At 32.1% G+C, this 19696-nt stretch overlaps 3 protein-coding genes across 3 annotated transcripts in view; 2 read left to right on the forward strand and 1 right to left on the reverse strand.

The window, feature by feature from the left end:
* Positions 1-7396: 7396 nt before the first annotated feature.
* LOC106124906 (uncharacterized) lies at positions 7397-14237 on the forward strand. The gene is made up of 7 exons (XM_013321923.1): positions 7397-7629; positions 7714-7900; positions 7972-8421; positions 8511-8567; positions 11723-11844; positions 12470-12761; positions 12801-14237. The coding sequence occupies exons 2-6, from the start codon at positions 7771-7773 to the stop codon at positions 12731-12733; spliced, it is 1023 nt and encodes a 340-aa protein (XP_013177377.1). The 5' UTR covers positions 7397-7629; positions 7714-7770; the 3' UTR covers positions 12734-12761; positions 12801-14237.
* Positions 14238-14737: 500 nt separating this feature from the next.
* Positions 14738-16569, forward strand: mRpS31 (mitochondrial ribosomal protein S31). The gene is made up of 6 exons (XM_013320495.1): positions 14738-14779; positions 14857-15134; positions 15278-15401; positions 15526-15684; positions 15773-15993; positions 16259-16569. The coding sequence occupies exons 1-6, from the start codon at positions 14769-14771 to the stop codon at positions 16519-16521; spliced, it is 1056 nt and encodes a 351-aa protein (XP_013175949.1). The 5' UTR covers positions 14738-14768; the 3' UTR covers positions 16522-16569.
* Positions 16570-18896: 2327 nt separating this feature from the next.
* LOC106124985 (glucose-6-phosphate 1-epimerase) overlaps positions 18897-19696 on the reverse strand; it is a 20941-nt gene continuing 20141 nt past the window's right edge. Inside the window, exon 8 of the mRNA XM_013322054.1 lies at positions 18897-19217. Coding sequence (XP_013177508.1) covers positions 19209-19217 — 9 coding nt within the window. The 3' untranslated portion in view covers positions 18897-19208. The remainder of the gene's footprint in view (positions 19218-19696) is intronic.

A 19696-nucleotide genomic window follows, 5' to 3' on the forward strand; every position in this document is an offset into this window, starting at 1 on the left:
ACTAGATTAGTATAACACTGCAATAAGTTGAATATATCTTGTTACGTTCCCATTTTTTATATGTTTTCAGGTCTCTATTACAATTTGATTTCTTAGTTCTTTAAATGGTTACCCAGGTGACTCATGACCTAGAACACTTAAAACTTCATACATTTCGCCGATTAGTTCGATCAACATTTATTGTACTAACAATTTCAACATAGATATAAGCGTTATCTCTGTTGTTTTTTTAATGAGAATGTAAGTGACAAGTATTGTTTTGTGCCAGTAACTCTAACGGCTTTCCGTTAGAGTTACAAAAAAAAAGTACAGAAAACAACAGTTACAAGAAAAAAAGGCTTTAGGCACAGTCACAATATAACGAAGACTGACCTAAAATATTAGAACTTCACGGCATCTTTCTATTACAGTTTAGTGTAACCAGTACAAACTAACGTTAACCAAATTTGTATGGTCTTGCAAAAGTCACGTGTAATAGTAAACAGCCAATAAACATAGCCTATTGTCTTTGTGAGCGCTTTTAGCACGTACGCATTCGCAACTGGACCAAACAACCTCAGCGACCTGAATTAGCCGAAAAAAATCTAGCTCGTATTCATTACATTGCAAGGTGTGCTGATTGTAAACAAGAATTAGCATGGCGTGACAATGCGCAGTGTCTTATTTCCTTCGTATGCCAGTTTCACACGAGGGTTGAACAATGAGACTAGAAAGTAGTCAGTGCAGTACTACAACTGCTTGAAAACACTCCACTGAAATTCCTCATTGACTACTGCCCTGCCCCACTGTACAGCCCTCGTATGAAACCGGCATAAGTCATTAATTTACTAAAATAGTAAATATCTAGACACAACTCGCTGATTTGCAAATCTATATGCGAATATTCACGGAAACGTTCTAAATATCGTACAATCCTCCACATAAGTACTGGTTCGCATAGTTTTAAACGGTTTTGAACCATCTTTCATTTACTTTAAGATGGTATTAGTATGCAGGATTAATTATAGCACAACTTTTAAGGTAGACTGTATAAAAGAAAATACGACGTAATATAGCAGAGATATTGCGAAACTTATTGTTTGAAAATAAATTCAGCCTCCAAATGAGAAATTGCATTGCATAGCAATTTATATATTTTCCTCTCATTTGTTTTGCCTATATTTTTCTTAATCTTTAGATGTAAATATTATAGTCGAAATTGAGCAGTCATAAGCCTACGCCAATTTGTATCGTGTTGTGGTAGGTCGGAATTTCTAATCGACATTCGATAGTTACGCGATTTCCGTGTCAGAAGACGTCAGCGCGTTATTAAAAAAATATGTTTTGCGTATTAGGGAATAGATTTATTTTGTTCAATCAATTTAAAGAGCTCAGGGTTAAACACTTGCAGTAAACAAGTAATATAAAGTACGTTGTTTTGGTTTCTACGGTAATTGTTCCATATACTTATTATTACTCTCTTGGTACTTGGAACTTCACATCGGTTTGAAGAAAAACTTTTTGCGCCGTAGTGCGGAATAAGGACAGAGAGATGATGATGTACCATGTATTAGGTACATAATCAACTTACTTTCTTTGACCTAGATTTTAGGGGTTATTACTTGAAATTGGTTTTTACTGACTAAAATTACTTTTATTGATTTTTAATTGCAGATTACATTCTGCATACTCTGTGATCTCAATATTATAATTAAAACTCTTATTTCACTTGAGTGTATATTATTTTGGAAATTTAATTTTGATAGTTTTTTTTTAATCTCAATAGTAAGCTTTGTATGTTGTTAGTAAAAATACGCAACGAATATTCCAGGTATGTTATTTTTACCTGCAACATCCTCGTACCCCAGTGATCAAAAATAAATAGCACCTGTTGAGTCGCAGGTGTTCGTTCGCTTCAATTACCAGAAATTATCAAAATTTTTAATGTTTTTGAATCCATTTACAAAAATGCTAGGCATTTCGTAAGAAAAATATTTGACCTATGTTTCTTTGTTTTGATGTAATTATTGTTTTGCGTCATGGCTTTTGTGAATACTTTAAAAATCTCTAGACTAATTGTAAAAATGTGATTTGTATAATAATATTCAAACTTTATTGGTTCGTGGCCAGATTCGAAGGCATGTCGATACAGGTGAGTGCAAGGTGGGCTCACATAATATTTGTACTTGTTCTCTTGGTATAATCCTGCCAAATATCAATGCACGGAGCTTGAGATTTTGTTGGCTATAAATATATAGATTAGGTATTACAATATTGTCATGTGATCATCTTCTCAGCCTCTCACATCGATACCGTTTCGTCTAGACATTGAATACGTGGTTCATAATTCTAAGAATAAATTTCACTGGCCCACATAACAAGACCACGTTAATAACGGTCTCCACAATGAACCTCCGATAACGGTTTAAGATCCTTGTTTAAAGCGGCCAAATTCGTAACCTCCTTTCGAAATTAAGATCTTTTAAAAATAACGAACACATTCTAAAACTAAATAAGAACCTGAATATATTAAGTTTTTCTCAAATCCTAAATATTATTTAATAGGCATGCAAATGTATCAATCAATACAATACTTTGCCAAAATCGTATGACACATTGCTACAGTCATTGACTATTTTAACGGGTCAAATTAAAACGCCAATGTAATCAATTATATTAACATCAATAATCCTCGTTTTCGTGAAAAACAACAGACCATCGTGTGTTTACTCACGTACTCTACAAATAATTCGCGCGTGCAAATCCGCAGTTACAATCTACGCTACTTTAGTATTTTTAATTATTATAACATTTTTATGAAATTACCTTAAACCAACATTTTGTCAATATTTATTTATTACAAAGTTTCTGGAGTGTTAATCTAGAGCGTTTATCCGAGGCCGTTAGTCGAAATTAGGCTAAGTTTGAGGGCTCAATCAAGCCGTAGTAAAGTTTTATCTGCTATACACAAAAAGGAAATTCGTACAGGTTTAGCCCCTCTAGCAAAAGAAGTTATTTACAATGAAGAAAAATTTTTTTTTGACACATTTTACAGTTAGGGTTACCATACTAATAATTGTCATATATCATTTCTGTTTATTAAATCGAGTTACATAACTCAGAAACATAACCAAAACAATTCAGTAGTCAGAATTATACAAAATATTTGAGTCTGAACATACATTTCACATAAGAAAGAACATAATCATAATAATGCAAAACGTGTGGTTTTACTAATTTAAAATGCGGAAATGTTTTGGAAGCTGCATTATAAAAGAGTAACTCATCTCAGTTCATTCAACTGTTTTTCGCAATAATTCGCGCGGTCGTTCCATATGTCAGTGACGTTCATTTACATTATTTTTTTAATACCTCATGAACACACGCACGCACAGAAACATACCTCGACTTACCAAATTACATGTAACAAAACATTATGTTAACATATTATCTTGAATTTCGTGACAAAAAAAATTTTAATTACCAGCCAAACTTATTAGAACTTAGTAAAGAATAGGATTTAAATTAAAAATATTTTTATGGAACAAAATACCAAGTGGAATACAAAAGTACCGTAAATGTACCAAATAATTCATTAAACAATCAACCGTTTGGCATCGTTACTAATATCTTCTTTTTTAAAATAATAAACGTAGTACACACGAACGGCAGACATCCAAACATGCGTTGTTTACTACCACGTGCAACAATTGCGTAACAATTGCTCGTAAATTAGATAAGCACCATAGTAAGCTTGAAGAATGTCATGAATTTGCTTTCTTCGTACAGAAGGCGTGTATGGTCGTCACGTCGTCAATTTCCTCGAACTCCAAATAAGAAGTACTCAAATTATTTCCGCGTATAGTTATAAGAAAGATTAAAATTAGAACAAAATGTTGCACGAGACGACACACTTTCTCGTGTTCTTACTTATTTTATTATATTATAATAAATACAAAGCACTTTCATTTATGTGTTTCTTGTCCCTAACTCTTGCTCAATTCAGAAAAAAGTATATATGCGGCGCCATACCACCTTGGTCTTTGTCTATCGACAAACATGAATCGGAGCTGTTTTTTAGGTTGTTTTACCGGTTTTTGACCACAATGTAGATTAAAACAAAGATTTGTGTGCTTGATCCAATAGTTTTAATTTTTTTGTAGCCAATAGAAGTATTCCAGAGTCCTCCTTAAATTTATCAAGAATCAATACAAAACAAATTTATTGATATTTTAATTTAATAGCAAGAATCAAGGCATGCAATTAAGGTCGTAACACATTGTCATAGATTTTTTTTTTGTAATTTATCGTGACACAGTAGCGAGAACGACCTAAATGTAAATATTGTCATAACGGTTATGTGTGCCACAGCAGGGGCAATGACAGTCTTACTCATCTGCCGCCAGCCACCGGTAATACTTCCTCAACGTGTAAGCACACGTAAAACCACACGTATCATGCCATCATAAGTTCAATCTCCTGTGAGCCTAACACGAATATGTATCGCCAACGATAAATTTTTTTACACCAAAAATCTCATACTAACTTCTCATAAATCTCGACATAATTGACGATGATGATAAGATTGTCACAAATGTTCCTGCTAGGGCGGGCCACTGTTAACATTCAAATTTTCTGTGAATTTCTAAGTGTTTGATAAATAATTTGATAGAATGCGACTTTGCTTGATGAATTGTTTATAAATAGCTTCATGAAACACTGAAACTACACACCTAGGCAATAGTACGTATGTTTATTTGTTTGTTTATTTAATCGTTAGACACATTGGCAACATCAGTCTCGGCCGATAAAAAAGTTCCCATGCAACTTTGTATTACCTGAGTCTGATAATATCACCGGAACTCTAACCTATAAGCTTAAAGCCGTCTTTGTTCCTAAATAACAACGTTATTGCATTGTATCATAACAATGAAAACGACAAAGACATGTATTCATCAATAAAATCGATATTTCGTTGCATATGCAAGTTTAAAACATACCAGTTGCATGAGTCAGTCACGCGGTGATTCACGTGAGTTCCAATTTTTCAGCTTATTTTCTTGTCTGTAGTACAAAGGCGAATCATTAAGTTTTCCGCGTAACGAAAAACTGCAGTTCTCAGTAGGCACAAAGTAGCACAATTTCGAACGATATTTTATTTATCGTTTTCTCATAAGCTTTTAAGTATTTTAACCAAATTTAGTGAAAGACTTACAATGGCGACTAATATTTTTGATGTGGCTGAATCTTCTGAATTCCTTGGCTTGCTGGTATACAAGCGCTAAGACAATAAAAGGAGTTATCTTGAGTCCTACAAAATAGGCAATACATTCTATGTATTGCCGACAGAGGTTCGAGAGCACGTGTAATATATGTTGAATCATATTTAGGTCATACGACACAAAAACTAGGTAATGTGAGCACGCGGTCGCCATTATTATATTACAAAATCTTACTAAATTACCATTATATAGTCTATGGTTAATTGCAACCGCCATATTCGCGAATAGGTATGATTCCTTTCTCCATTTTTAAAAGAACGAAATTGCTTTTCTGTAATATATTGTACGTATAGTAACTAAGAAAAAATACTTCTGCTTATTTCTGCATTATAACGGTGATTATTATCGTATTTTTTCGTTCATTATATTATTAGCAATCGTTGTCAAACTTTCAATTAAACAATATCATTGAACATCAAACGTTAGATGTATACTCTTGAAATCACAAACGAGAAGAGCTGAGACATCTCAAATATGTACACCGGCATAGTAGAGGCGAATTGAATACTGTTCCAGACAAGACGAAAATATCCAGTCAGCCAGTACCAGCGTACCCGGAGATCGCGAAGATATTTATCTTTGCTGCAGGAATATCTTTGACTATATTATACCATAGACAACCATAACAAACTTTTATTAATTTATTTTAATATGGACTTACTGCCACACTCAATAGTAAAGCCCTACCTACTCTTACACCTGTAATCCAAAGAATTAGGTAAAAAAGATTACAATATATCTTAGCTACTGTTAATAGCTCGAGATGAATTTAAATTTGTCAACCAAGCAAAAAATCTTGTATTTTTACATAAATAAATTAGTTAATTAAATTGTTAAACTATTTATTGATAATTTATTTGTTAATTTGAATATTACCATGCAACTATCGAAAGACCAAAGAAAGATCTAAAACTTTATTTTTACTACAAAGTCCAGTTTAAATCTGAAAGCGTTCAATACTTCGCACGTGCCGCGAATAGAATCTCTGAAGTTATTTGCATATGCTGTAACTTAAGGGGCAGAGTCAATTTTATTTATAGATATATACAAACAAAAACACATTGCTCTATTTAATCAGAGTACACATAATTAAATGGTATCGTTAAATTAAAACTTTGTTCCCACAATATTTTTTATTATTTGAGCTATGATTCCAGACAACTGTTTAATTTTCGTTTATTATTTATAGTATGTCTATTTTTTTCAAGGAGAATTATGCAATTGAAGTATGCTTTATTGGGATCACGACAGTGGAAATTCCAGGATAGAAACTTATGAAAAGACGATGCGACACTTAATAGAGCAAGGATTGGAAGCAGCTGGTCTGTTATATTATAGTTGCAGTCATAAGCATTGCATCTGTTTTTGGATTCGCCGGTACTTTATATTTCAGTACCCGACGTTGCGAACGAATATTCAGAATTATTTGAGCCGCTAGTGCGTTTCTTCTTACTTACGTTTTCCCTTCCCTTGTGGAATCTACCTGAGCAAAGTAAGGTGTAACAAACACCTTAACAATAAACAGGTAAGCAACAAAGATGGTATTATAGAATTTCTAAGAAGTAGGTACATTTTTACTGATCTGCAGTCTGTACCTAAAAACATTTTATTAGCTAATTAAATATAAAATCAATTAATAAAAATGCAAGGGAAAATAACAATGAAAGGGAAATGGGCTACGTGATGATGAATATTTCACTAATTTATAATGACTCTTTTTCTAGCACTTAGGTTGACAAATAAATATTATTTGTCTAGATGTAAAAAATAAATATATGTTTATGATCATTTCATCAAATATTCGAATAATTTCACAATACAAAATTTTACCATTATTTAACTTTAAATCACCCCTGGCGACAGTAATTAATTAATCGATTCCAATTACACGTACAACGAAATTAGCGAAAAGGTATAGGTACCTTAAACGAGGGCTCTATTTGTTGTTAAACAAAATTTGCTTACGCTTGCAATTTTACTCTATCAAAAGCAATAAAAGGACGATTAAAACTAATTGAAGCATTACATTCATTGGTAAAAGTTAAGAGCACACACTACGGGCAATCGGTGACGTACCGCGCGCGACCATATTTTGTTCTCGGCACAACCGCTCCTTCACAGGCTCTCAGTTTGAATTTGGCGCGACGACATACAGTCCAGTAGCGGGCGGCCAAGCCGCACGATCGCGCCATTGTGGGCCGTCAGAAAACGAACAAATTGAAAGTTTCGCTTGTGTTATTTACATTTTTGTTTGTTTTGGTGAAAGAAGGGACCGGTTTTTATAGAATTAAGTCTTTGAAAAACTTAAAATAGAATTAAATAGAGTGTAGTTTTAGTGAGTTTATGTAGTGCAAACGAAATATTTTTGGTATGTAATGTGTTTTTTGTTATCAACTCTCGGTTATCGTGCGCTCCGTGCGAACTTTTAATAAGCTTTACTTCCTTTGTTTAGGGACGGCGTCGCCCACGTTAATATTTTGCATAAACAGTAGTACGCTGTACTATAATAATGGATGCAGATAGAAAAATAAACTTATGCGAGGGGGTTCCTCTTAACTCACCAGGTGCGGCGAATATTTTTTTGAATACTAGTAATGATAGAAAAGTTAAAGATGGAACTGTGATACATTTAAAAACAGGTGACTATACCTTATTTATCTTTAAATTATTCAAATTAATTACGTGATATTTATTTGTGTTATATTTTTAGAGAAACCGGCAGACGTCGGAGTGCATATAAATACGACTTTGTCGATAGCGTCTTCCAAGAAAATAAAACTTTTGTTCATAATGAACTTCTTGCTTAGCGTCGTGTGTATGATAATTAGTTGTTCAGTGGCATTTTACTACTGGAATGAGATGATATCAATGAGGAAGCAAATAGAGTTGGTGCGAGAACAGTTTCTAATTCAGAACTTTAAAGACGGTGTAGTGGAAGAGGACAAACCGGTGCATAGTGCTCTGGTGTCGAGGCTGCGGCCTCAAGTGCGAGTGGAGGGCCGTGAGCCGCGTATGAACTTTGCCAAGGAAGACATATCACCAAATGCCAGGAGGTACTATGTTGAAGACCTTGGGGAGGACATGTTGCTTGTTGACTCCAGCAAAAAAGACTCCAAAAAAGACAAGGCACCTGTTTATGACATGGCAGCATTCCAAAAAGGTAAATATTTTATTTAAATCAATTTTAATAGTATGTTTTAAGTTTATCTTTTATATTTTAAATGTAACAATTTTGTGCCTCTTTTTTAGAGCCTCTGGTAGTTCACTTCAATGGAGCAATGAGAGAAGTCAATATGGGATCTCAAGGTAAGTTCACACTACCTAATTATTACATTAGTTTTAAATAGACATAATACAACTATTTGTAACAAATTTGTACTATTCAAAAATTACTTTCTTGAATACATTCTTTCCATAACATAACTAGTGCAGAATAGCAGTATTAACTGCCAGTATTATGATGAATCACAAATAAAGTAACAAAGAATAAATACTCAGTATTAAAAATATATTTAATTCCTAATATTATGTACAATGAATTATAAACTGTAACTACATTGTAATAATGTTTACAATTCTTTGTAATAACATTTGGACCATTCATTCACATATCACAGAGTAGCGTTCACAGCACAACAAATATGTGATTAACATGATAATTTATGTGCGTACCGCAGGATGTCTAAGTCCTAGTTGTATGCATTGTTTGAATGTTTTACTAGCCATTCAAATTGCAACCCTTTGTAGACAACATTAAGTACAAATCAGAATAAATAAATTATTAATACTATACAAACTTGATACTTGATTAAGCTTAAACGAAGGTTCAGATGGAAATTAATCTGTTAACAAACGAAGTGGCCAGACACTATTGTGATGTTCTTTTTAAGGAAAGCTGTCTCTAATTAAAGATGTGCATTCCAAACTTAAATTGTTACAATTTATTGATCTTTTTAATAATGATAGCACAAATAGTAAACATAAATAAAGTTGTGTGTCTACTTATTACTAACTGAAGAAGATAAAACATATTTTCTGTTTAATCATTAAACAAACTGTAAACATAGTTCAAAATTTCTCTTTTCAAATAAAATCGATAATCATGTTATTTATCATATTTACTATGATCGATTTTAAAATTAAAAAAATGTCTATTTTTGTCTATGGTCAATTTTCGCGCGAAAATTACTGACATAAAAATTCACATGGTCAAGATATAAATATTTATCTCAAGCAATGCAACTTGAGTTGGTAACTGCTCAATAAAAACCTCTTGACACGATCCAGTTTCAAAGATTAATTTCATAATAGACGCAAACACTCAAACGGAAGCAAACATTTTAATCCTTATCAAGAATTTACACTAACAAGAGTAAACAGTCTGATAGGGCTATACGTTAAAAACCTCCATTGTGCTTTCTAATAAATTAGCTAACTGTATTGTTAAAAATATCTTTTGACAACATAAAAAAAAGTTTCCAACAATTTGCACAATACGATTTTTTTTTTTGGGAAGTTAAAGAGTGTCTTAAAAACCAACGTTACAAATTTAGATTACCAAAATTAAAAAAAAATAGTGTTAAGAACCCTGGAAACTGGTAATGGTTCAGGGTAAAACCGCCCAAAACAAAAACGCCGTTTAACACGATCACTGTCGTCACGAGGGGATTTTATGAAATGTGTCATTGTTATTATAGTAATTAATTTAATTTTAATATTAATTCTTGCATTATTTGTCTCAACCTTAAACAAATAAATTTTATAATTTGTGTTTTTAAAAATATAAAACAAAAGCAATTGTTTCTCCTGCAGTTCGACTTCAAAAACTCGACCTTAGGTCATAAGTCTTAGTCAGATATAAGGCTATCGCAGTGTTATTATGTTGCAAAATAAAGAACCACTTTAAGGTTATCTTGAAGTGTTCGTGACGTTATATGAGATATTAATACTAGTTCAATTAAATTATCATCCAACTATTGTACTTAGAAAACATAACACATGGCGTCTCTTTCATTATCTTTGAAAAAGATAGAGACAAGAATAATTTTAGTACAAGAGTAACGCAACTACGATTATTACACTCTAAAGTGGTAATCAAGCGTTTACTCTCGAAACACTTTAAAGTTTAAACCAAATTGTAGGCAAGAATAACATTTATAGCTCTTTCTTTGATATAAAAATATTACATTTTAATGGACAAAGAATATTGTCTTCCATGACTCATTATATTTGAAAACATATTCTCATAACAATTCCAGTTGTCGGATCATAATATTAACTATGTTCTTTACGTATAAACTATGTTAAGCATACAGCTATACAGCGTAATTTTATTTTGCATAGTCAGAAATATTTAGCTTCTTGCTTTGAACTAAATCATCTTTGTATCATTTAATATCAATTTACTGAGATAAGATAAGTCTCAGTAGAGGGTTACACCCCGATAGGGCACGTGACTAGCGCTTGACAATAAGGACTTGCGGTTTAACCGGGGCGCGCCAAAGTGCAACTATATCGGAACTCCGTCCGAAACTATAAATATTTTTTATCTATACGATTGACAATCTTCTACTACCAACCCTTCGACAATAAATCCACCGTTTACCGTCCTTATCGTGTAGTACTTGAATTGGATCCGAGTTCTGCAGACCTGATCTTTCCTTTCTCTCGACCTTCATTAGTATAATCGTTTAAATATAATAAAGAAATAAATTATTGTTTTCTAAGAACTGTTTTCTAGTAGCATACCTGGATACATACAGACCAATATAACGGATTTTCCTTATGATTTAATGATACAATTTTATGTGGTTAAAGTGAGAGGTATGCTCTTAATCATTTTAACCAATGCTAAAATTCCTAAAATTATAGTAAAATATTTGTCATGAAGTAATTTTTTTTATTCGGTAAATATTAAGTTAATTCTCGTCTAAAACACAACTTTATATAATTATATCATACTTTGATTGAAGATTTGTTGAAAATTTAATTTTGTAACATCCTGTATATCGCTTCGAATAAAATACAATCATTTCGTACGGCTCGCATATCAAGTGTTGCCAACTCATATAACTCAGTGATCATAATGGCAGTAATTATTTAATTATGCGATTACATTAACGATTTCCGCTTATCGTGTAAACAACGAGGCCTATAATCACAACAGGTAACACTAATAAATTTATTAAAAAAATAACGGTCAAATCTTTTATTCCATTCAAGGTATGCTAAGACCTAAGATATCTATACGTAGCCTATTAACGAAAATAACTTCTTACTAAGTCTATGAATCAATATAGATTTGTTGCGAAATTCATTCAAATCAAAGACACAAAGAAATACTTAAATAATTTTATTGTTTGTTAAAAACAATTAACCGGCCATAGCAATGTACCTTTACCGTCCTTCTGAGATCGGTTTAGAAAAAGTTTTTACATCATTAATCATTTTTTTTTCCTCAGCAATCGTTGGTCCATGGTTACGAGACCTGGAGGTGTCCACCAAAGGAAGCGAAACTAAAATAGAACTCAACACCAACTATTTCGTCATTCAGGAATCAGGACTATACTTCGTTTACACACAGGTATATCGTCTTAGTATTCCTTAGTGTTCTATTGAGTGCAGTTCTAAGTTTTATAATCTGTTTCCCACATATTATCCAAGTTAAATCCAATTTGTTGTATAGTCTTGGATTTAAATTGAAAAAACCAATTCGTCATACATCATTTAAACTAAATATTAAACAGGACAGATGATTGAAACAATAGCAAGCATTAGTTAATCCCGTCCAAGTATGACGCGCGCGTTTGTAAACTTACGAATAATCTAACACAAATACTGTATTTAGTGTAGCAAATGTATGAATTTGTTTATTTTAACACTTGCTTTAAATATAAGAGAAAACTTCTGACTCGCATAACCAGCTTTACCTTGCCTTTAAGACTGAGAATGCTAAGTTCAATTAGGCGCGATCTTGAGAAAAAATACCTTTTTCCTTGCAATGCTCACCCCTTATAAAATAACAGTAAAAAGCAAATAGAGGTATACTAATAAACGACTTTATTTGTAAAAGCATATTTAAAAGATGCGTTCTATTGGTTGTTGTTTCCGCGTCGTCTCAATGCTTACGAATCGTTCAAACAACTGTCGGTTTTAAGGAACACCGCTAGATTCCCTGATAGTACCTATAAATTCGTGATTATTTCCAGATCGTGTACTTAACACACGCGCCAAATTGTTACTTCATATGGGCACGTCAGCCCAACCAGGATCCTCGGCTACTGAGCACGTGCGCGACAGGCGACGACTCGAGCTCGCGCGCGCTCGATCGTTCGCAGATCTCATGCGCCACGCACACGCTCGCCCGACTCTACAAAGGTGATACAGTCAACATCGCACAGAGAGAACAGAACAGAACGCTATGGCTCCGTCCAGGATTCACACACTTCGGATTCATTAAAATTAGTTCCTAAAAGCTGTGAAAAGTGATACTTACCGAAGTTAACTTAGTAACTTTTTACCCAATTGTCTATGCCGAAGTTAACTTAGTAACTTTTTACCCAATTGTCTATGGTAAAATTAAATTCCATTGTGACCGCCTGTAGCCTAAACGAATGAACCGATTTTGATAATTTAGGTGTCATTTGTTTTGTACTCTTGTCCTGAGTGTCATAAAGGTACAGTCATACGTTTTTTACGGTTTATTAATTAATAAATTGTTTTGTAAATAAATGTTCACTGCCAATGGTGCATCAAAATGTTGCTAACATAGTGCCATATTTGATTTCGTTTGTATATTAGTTGCATCACAAGCGATTGTGTACTTATATTAATTATCATAATTATATGTCAATATTGGTACATTTAGTTGAAATTATTGTCTAACAATAAAAAGATTTCAACTTATTTGATTTATAAAATGACATTTGACTTTATTATTTGCTCAAAAGCATTTACTGTATTAAACTGGTTTTTATTTGGCATACTAATAGATGTACTGTGTATTTACATTATGTTATTGTAAAAGTCAATTTAGGTTTAAATTTCGTTTAAATGTTGTATACTGTTTAATAATGGTGCTGATAGTTCGTTTATCATATTAAGTAATAAAGCCTACCGGAATTTTTAGTCAGAATTTAGTCTCGTAAGTAAAAGTTTGTTATTAAAAAAGAGTATATTTTGTCTTCCAGTGCTCATAAGTTTTAGTACATTATAATTTTTTTCTGGAACTACAAAAACTTTTATTTGTGCCTTTTTAAAAAGGCGAAGGATAAAAAATGACATATAAGTATACAGTAGAAATAATAAATAGCTTTAATTTATTGAGAAAAAAATCAGCCATTATGTGGCTATCAAATTTTATTTGTTTATTATACCCTGCAGTGCTACTTACTTGATACATGTAAGTTAGTCATAAAATTAGTGATATTTATTTTATAATTTAGAAATATGTTTCATAGTATGTTACCGATAATATTCATTTTACAGTTGAATATTTCTCTAAAAATCTGACAAAGTAAAACATTTTTTGTATTTTTCAACTTTCGTAAAGTAACCATGTATTAACCACAACAAAACTCTGCGATAAGAACATTTCGTTATCTCTCTCATTCTGCATGTAAAACATAACCTATGTTACCTAACATAGGTTTGTTATTAGTTTTGTTTGTGAAAAACCATGGAATACAACAAAATAAGTTCACTGAAATGTGTAATTTAACAATATATCGATTAATTTATCGATATTTTAATCAATATTTATGTGACATGACATTTAATAAACAGATGAAGATGTTATTCTGCAGTAAAGAAGATTAGACTTCTTTAATTGTTATAATAATTTAGTAATGATATTTATGTATTCTTATGTTGTGTCAATTGTATGACAATTGTAGGATTATTTACTTCGATATAAACTGTAAATATACATGTCGGCAATTAGTCCCGTCCGCCAATAAAGTGCCTTAAACATTTAAATTTTAACTCGTTTTATTTTGCATCTTTCTACGTTGTTTACTGAAAATATTGATAAAGGTTATTAAGGGCCATTTCAGGCTAACGAAAGTTCGCACAAAAATATGCCTTCTTACTCCATCATCACTTTGTCTCTTTCTACCATAACTAACATTTGACCACAGAAGACATAGTAATCCAGAATTTGTTTTAAGATGCCTTCGAAGACATTATCGGGGATTGACCGAACCACGAGTCATGAAAGTGATCAATATCATCCGGACATAAAACTTGATAAAAACCATAAAAGTACGTCAAATTGTCTTGGAGCAGTCTGTTAAATGTTAGTGTTAAGATCAATGCTTATTTTAAAAAATCGATATAATTATAAATCTTTCATGAAGAAATCGATTTTCTAATGTCAATCGCTCCTACTCTGGAAGTTGGTACACAACATCACTAACATAACCTCTTTACAAAATAAATCGAAAATTTATTTACAAAATAGGACTTTTTCTAATTTCAAGCTGTAATAGTAATAAGCTATAAAACAAAATGTTAACAAGGTTTGAAGACGTTGTCTTATATTCCAAAGTGCATAATATGTATTTTCACATATTCATCAAATGTATTTTATTTTCAGACTAAAATTCAAACGAGATTTCAGGTTGATTGTGAGATGTTTGTCTGAAAAACCACCAGAAAAAGATGGAAAAGTACCAAATGTAGAAGACAAAGATGATAAAGTACAAAATAAAAGTAATTCTGAGAATCCAACAGAAAAAATTCAAGCTCTTCTCAAAAGCATGATGGCAGCGCCTAAAATAAGCGAAAGCGAATATACAGAAAAGTTCACTGTAGCTCCTGAAAGAAAACAGAAACCAAAAGTTGATGATACAGAAAGGAACACACAAAAAATAGGTAAGAGCAAGACATCTCATAATATATGAGTCAAAAGTACAAAAAAATAATATTCATAGCCAAGTCATAATATTCATTCCTTACTATCCATGCTTAGTATAAATTAATGTACTTCTGTTTAATTTTAATTTATACAATTACAGAGGAGAATCTTACAAAAGCGGCAGAGGATGTTGCTCAAGCAATTGGTGGAGATGTGAAGCATACTGAAGCTGAATTGTTGTCAAAGGTTCTCGGTAAAATTAATCAGACCTCTACAAGTTTAAGGTTAATTAATTAATTTTAGTCCCACATACTTGCATTATGAAGGTTACACACAATGTAACATCTTATGACTAAAGAGTTATTATGTCAATCTTACTGTACTTTGAACTTATTTTTTTTATTCTAGCGACTTATTAGTAGGAATGAAAGTGGATAGAATGAAGGAAAGTGATGAAGGTTTCAAAACGGAAACTAGGGGGCAGCAAGTTAAACGACTTGTGGAGAGGGCACGGACGGAAGCTCCAAAAACCAGATTTGCACAAAGGAAAGAATTTGTTAAAAAGAGGTAAGATTATGAGACAGACATATTAATGTATAAGATTTTTAGAAGATAAATAAAAAATGGTTACCTAATTTCATTTTCCTAATCACAGCTTACCCCAAGCTACTGCAGTCAATATATTTGGTGGAGAACCTTTAGGTATATTTAAAGCTAAAGAAGAGAATTATGGCACAAAGCTTGATATGTGGGACAGATTGAACCAAAGGGAGTTAGATCTTGCCACCTTACAACCACCTGCTAATTACTTCCAGAAGATGATACAGTGGACAGAGCAGGGGAAAGTCTGGAAGTTCCCTATTAACAATGAACAAGGTAAAATCTTGTAATATGTATGGATCTTACATTTTTGGCATAGATTGAAGAGTAAGAGAAGTTATTTTGTTTGTAACATCATGTCATATTATACTTTTAAACAACTGTAGCTGCATATTGCTTTAAAGTTTGTGATAATAATCCTGTAGAAAAACATTGTAATCCCTCTGATTATCTTTCAAATTAAGAAATAATAATGTAGGCACATATAAACAAAGTTTTTCCTTAAGAAAGTTAATTTTTTACTTATCTTTGTTTGTTTTAGGACTTGAAGAAGAAAATAATGTACATTTTTCTGAGCATATTTTCTTAGATGTTCACTTAGAAGGTTGGTGCCCAACCCGTGGGCCGATCAGACATTTCATGGAGTTAGTGTGTGTTGGTCTCTCTAAAAATCCATTCTACACAGCTCAGGAGAAGAAAGATCACATTATGTGGTACAAGGAATACTTTGAATCTAAGAAGGATGTATTATTAGAAGTGGGTGCGTGGGATGTTAAACCTAATGATAAGGAAGCTAATGCGTAAACATAAATTTATTATAGTTGTAGAAAATTATTAAAATATTTAAATCTGTTCATTGTTTCATTTAAAATATAGTATGAGTTTTTAAATCATGTGAATGTATTGAGGTGAACTGTTGATGGTGATGAACTAAATATGACAAAAAAGTTTGTGAGTTGAGTTTCTGAGACCAAATCTCTGTACATAATATTATCTTTGACAAAACAGAAGCAACAATATATTTTAAACGAGGATTTTGGTCTCGGAAACTCATGGTTACTTAGGGAACAATATCTTTAGCGCCGGTGGCGACCGCCGTGGGGTTTTAGTCGGTGCAAGCCCGATATAACTACCTTCGTCTTTGAAGGATGGTATGCGTAAGGCATTTCCCCACGTTAAAAAAAGGTAAAGGTAGGTAAATATATGAAGCGGGTGGATAAAATAAAACGATGTTTATTACATTATTTAACTTTATTGCACCTAAAAAAGTACACTTCGTTGCTAGGTTTCGATGTTTATTCATCCTAATACCGTACCAGATTACATACTAGTTAATCGTAAGTTAATCTGTTACCTGATTAAATAGTCATAACTTATTACTTACTGGGATTTTACAATTACTTTCGTATTATTCAATAACATGCACATACCAGTAATCCCGAAAAAGACGGCACAAAAATTGTGCTTTTTACATTTTTAGTAACGAGTAAAATATTGCTTATTGACAAACTTCGATACAAGAAAAATTAATATTACAAACCCGGATATGAAACGAATGACACGAATTTAAAGTAAAATAATTTTCTATTTAGGTTTTAGATTTGTGTCAATAATTATATGATATGTAATAGACAAACACATAAGAAAGCTGAATCAAAATCTTATATGAATTCATCAGAGCAGATTTTTCCGTCTTGTTTCTTTCTGTTAGTATAACTCGGGTTCACATACAATAATTTTAATGTATGAAATGGTTTTCCTCGCATACTCTCAGAGACAAAGAATTACTGTACAACAACCCAAATGTATTCGTACCGTGTGAAATAAGGAACTCATTATATCTAAGTACGTATTCTTATATTAAATGTCGTATACATTAAAAGCCTCCAAATTATTCGAAAAACAAAAAAAAATACGAACAATGTGCACTTAAAAAATCTCCATATTTTGTACAAAAAAAATACTTTCTGAAGAGTATTTACATCAAGAACTGGTTGTAAAGAATATTTAAAAAAAAAGTGTTTTAAATTGAATTTCTTTTCGCGTTCGGCAAAATACACAAAACATATTCATATTTTAAAACAAAAGTTACTAAAACATGCGATGTACTGAGTATTAAAACCTAGTATAGTTATGTTAATTATTGATTTTCTAAAAGAGAGACATTTTTACATAATGCCCAGTTTACATCCTTCCAGTCCAGTGATTCAAATCAGAGCTGGATTACAAAACGATAAATGTTATCGCACACTGGAATGCTCAACGCATACTGGTGTGTTTATATATTCCAGTTAAAATCCAGCCATTATTTCGAACACTGCCCTGGATTGATGTAAAATGTTCATAATCGTGGAGTTTCAATATTGGAACAAGGAATGTTTTTGTTCAAATGTTTCGTCAGTGGAATTGACTTTGTGCTAAAAACATAAGTAGGTTTCTCGACAAAATAACTTGAAGAGCTTAAGAAATAATTAAACGTAACACTATTATTAAAACGTTTGGAATTAACTTTATAAGCTACATATTGAAATTATTAAATTTAGTCCCGTGAAATTAAAAGAAAATTATCTAACATTATCTAAAAAGTCTACAAAGAAAAAAAATTTTGGAATGAAAAAGGCCCTCTTAAATTACACCCAATTTTATTACGTATTGTCTAATTCCTTTTATTATGCCTACATTTATTTAAAAAAAAATAAGCAAAATAGTTTCAAGTTGGAAGACGCGTAAGGAAGAAAATATTAAGAGACGATCTTATCGCTTAAAAGAAAAGAAGTAATAAAAATTACTTTATTAAAAAAAACTGGATTCGCGATTTTAAGATATTAATTGTTAACTAAATACATTGTTTATTATGCGTTTATTGTAACTATGGGTTTCCAATACCCAAAACAGTAAAAAAAATGTAACCATTATGTTCTTTAAAAGGAACGGAAACGAAACGAAATCTGTTTTTGTATGAGTATTCCTGAAGAAACTCATAATAACATGTACTGTAATGTATGAAAATTCATACATAATTATAAAATCTTAGAAAAAAAAACAGCAACATTTAAAAAAATGTAAGGCAGTCAGTGACAGTTTTAAAAATTAACATCACACAGAGATAAAAAGCAAAATATTTTTACTAAAAGTTATTTTATTAACAATTTGCATAAAAACTGCAATTCAGAGGCTCGGTCCATTAGTTATATTTTTATATAAGATATAGGAATGTACTGAAAAAATCTATGAAATAACAATTATTCAAAGATTAGGACACATAGAGAGCTCCTTAGCGTGGATTATATCAAACTAAATCTACAATAAGGATCACTTAAGTCAGATTACGGCAGTTAGTACTTAGCAACAGTATGCAAAGTAAACAGATGCTTATTGCTATGATAATACGTGTTACAATAGGTTGCACTTTGTGTGTGGGGAGGGTGCGGGGTGGGGGCGGGGCGCGATGTCGGCACATGGACGGCAAAGTACCACCTTACACCAAACTCTTACATCACCTGCAATATACATCAAAAAGATTGTCAGTAACATCTCTCCTGGAACTTAAAGTACCCATCTGCAAGTTTCGCGTTTTTTCCTTTGTATTTGCTCATTTGTCACTTTTTACTATAAAAAATTATACTACAAAGTGTTAATATGAGATATGCACAAACGCGTTCGTTGATATCTCACACAGAAAAGTAATCCTTGTCGTATCTCTGTCCTTGTCTCACATATAAAATGTAGGAGAGACGAGAATGTCCTCCAAATAGATCTATCTTCGTACAATCTCATTCCTTCATAGAACATTCCCTTTCTAAGTCTACTTCTACCAGATTACCCTTTGAGAGGATCAGGGAGGGCAGCTGTCTCTACCTCATCTAGAATTGAAAATAAATCTACTTAGAATAAGATCATAGACGTAGCCTAAATTATCGTCTGGTGATGCCCTTGTCAGCTCTAGTCACAGGTTACCTCCTCCTCATAAGACAGTAAA

The sequence above is a fragment of the Papilio xuthus genome, unplaced genomic scaffold (genome assembly GCF_000836235.2).
Source record: "Papilio xuthus unplaced genomic scaffold, Pxut_1.1 DF825946.1, whole genome shotgun sequence".
Lineage (NCBI taxonomy): Eukaryota > Metazoa > Arthropoda > Insecta > Lepidoptera > Papilionidae > Papilio > Papilio xuthus.

Coding starts and splice junctions, on each gene's coding strand:
- mRpS31 (XM_013320495.1), top strand. Junction 15,135..15,277: donor AAGGAACACACAAAAAATAG/GTAAGAGCAAGA, acceptor ATACAATTACAG/AGGAGAATCTTACAAAAGCG. Junction 15,994..16,258: donor CCCTATTAACAATGAACAAG/GTAAAATCTTGT, acceptor TGTTTGTTTTAG/GACTTGAAGAAGAAAATAAT.
- LOC106124906 (XM_013321923.1), top strand. CDS start 7,771: ATGGATGCAGATAGAAAAATAAACTTATGCGAGGGGGTTCCTCTTAAC. Junction 8,568..11,722: donor AGTCAATATGGGATCTCAAG/GTAAGTTCACAC, acceptor TTTTTTCCTCAG/CAATCGTTGGTCCATGGTTA. Junction 11,845..12,469: donor TATACTTCGTTTACACACAG/GTATATCGTCTT, acceptor GATTATTTCCAG/ATCGTGTACTTAACACACGC.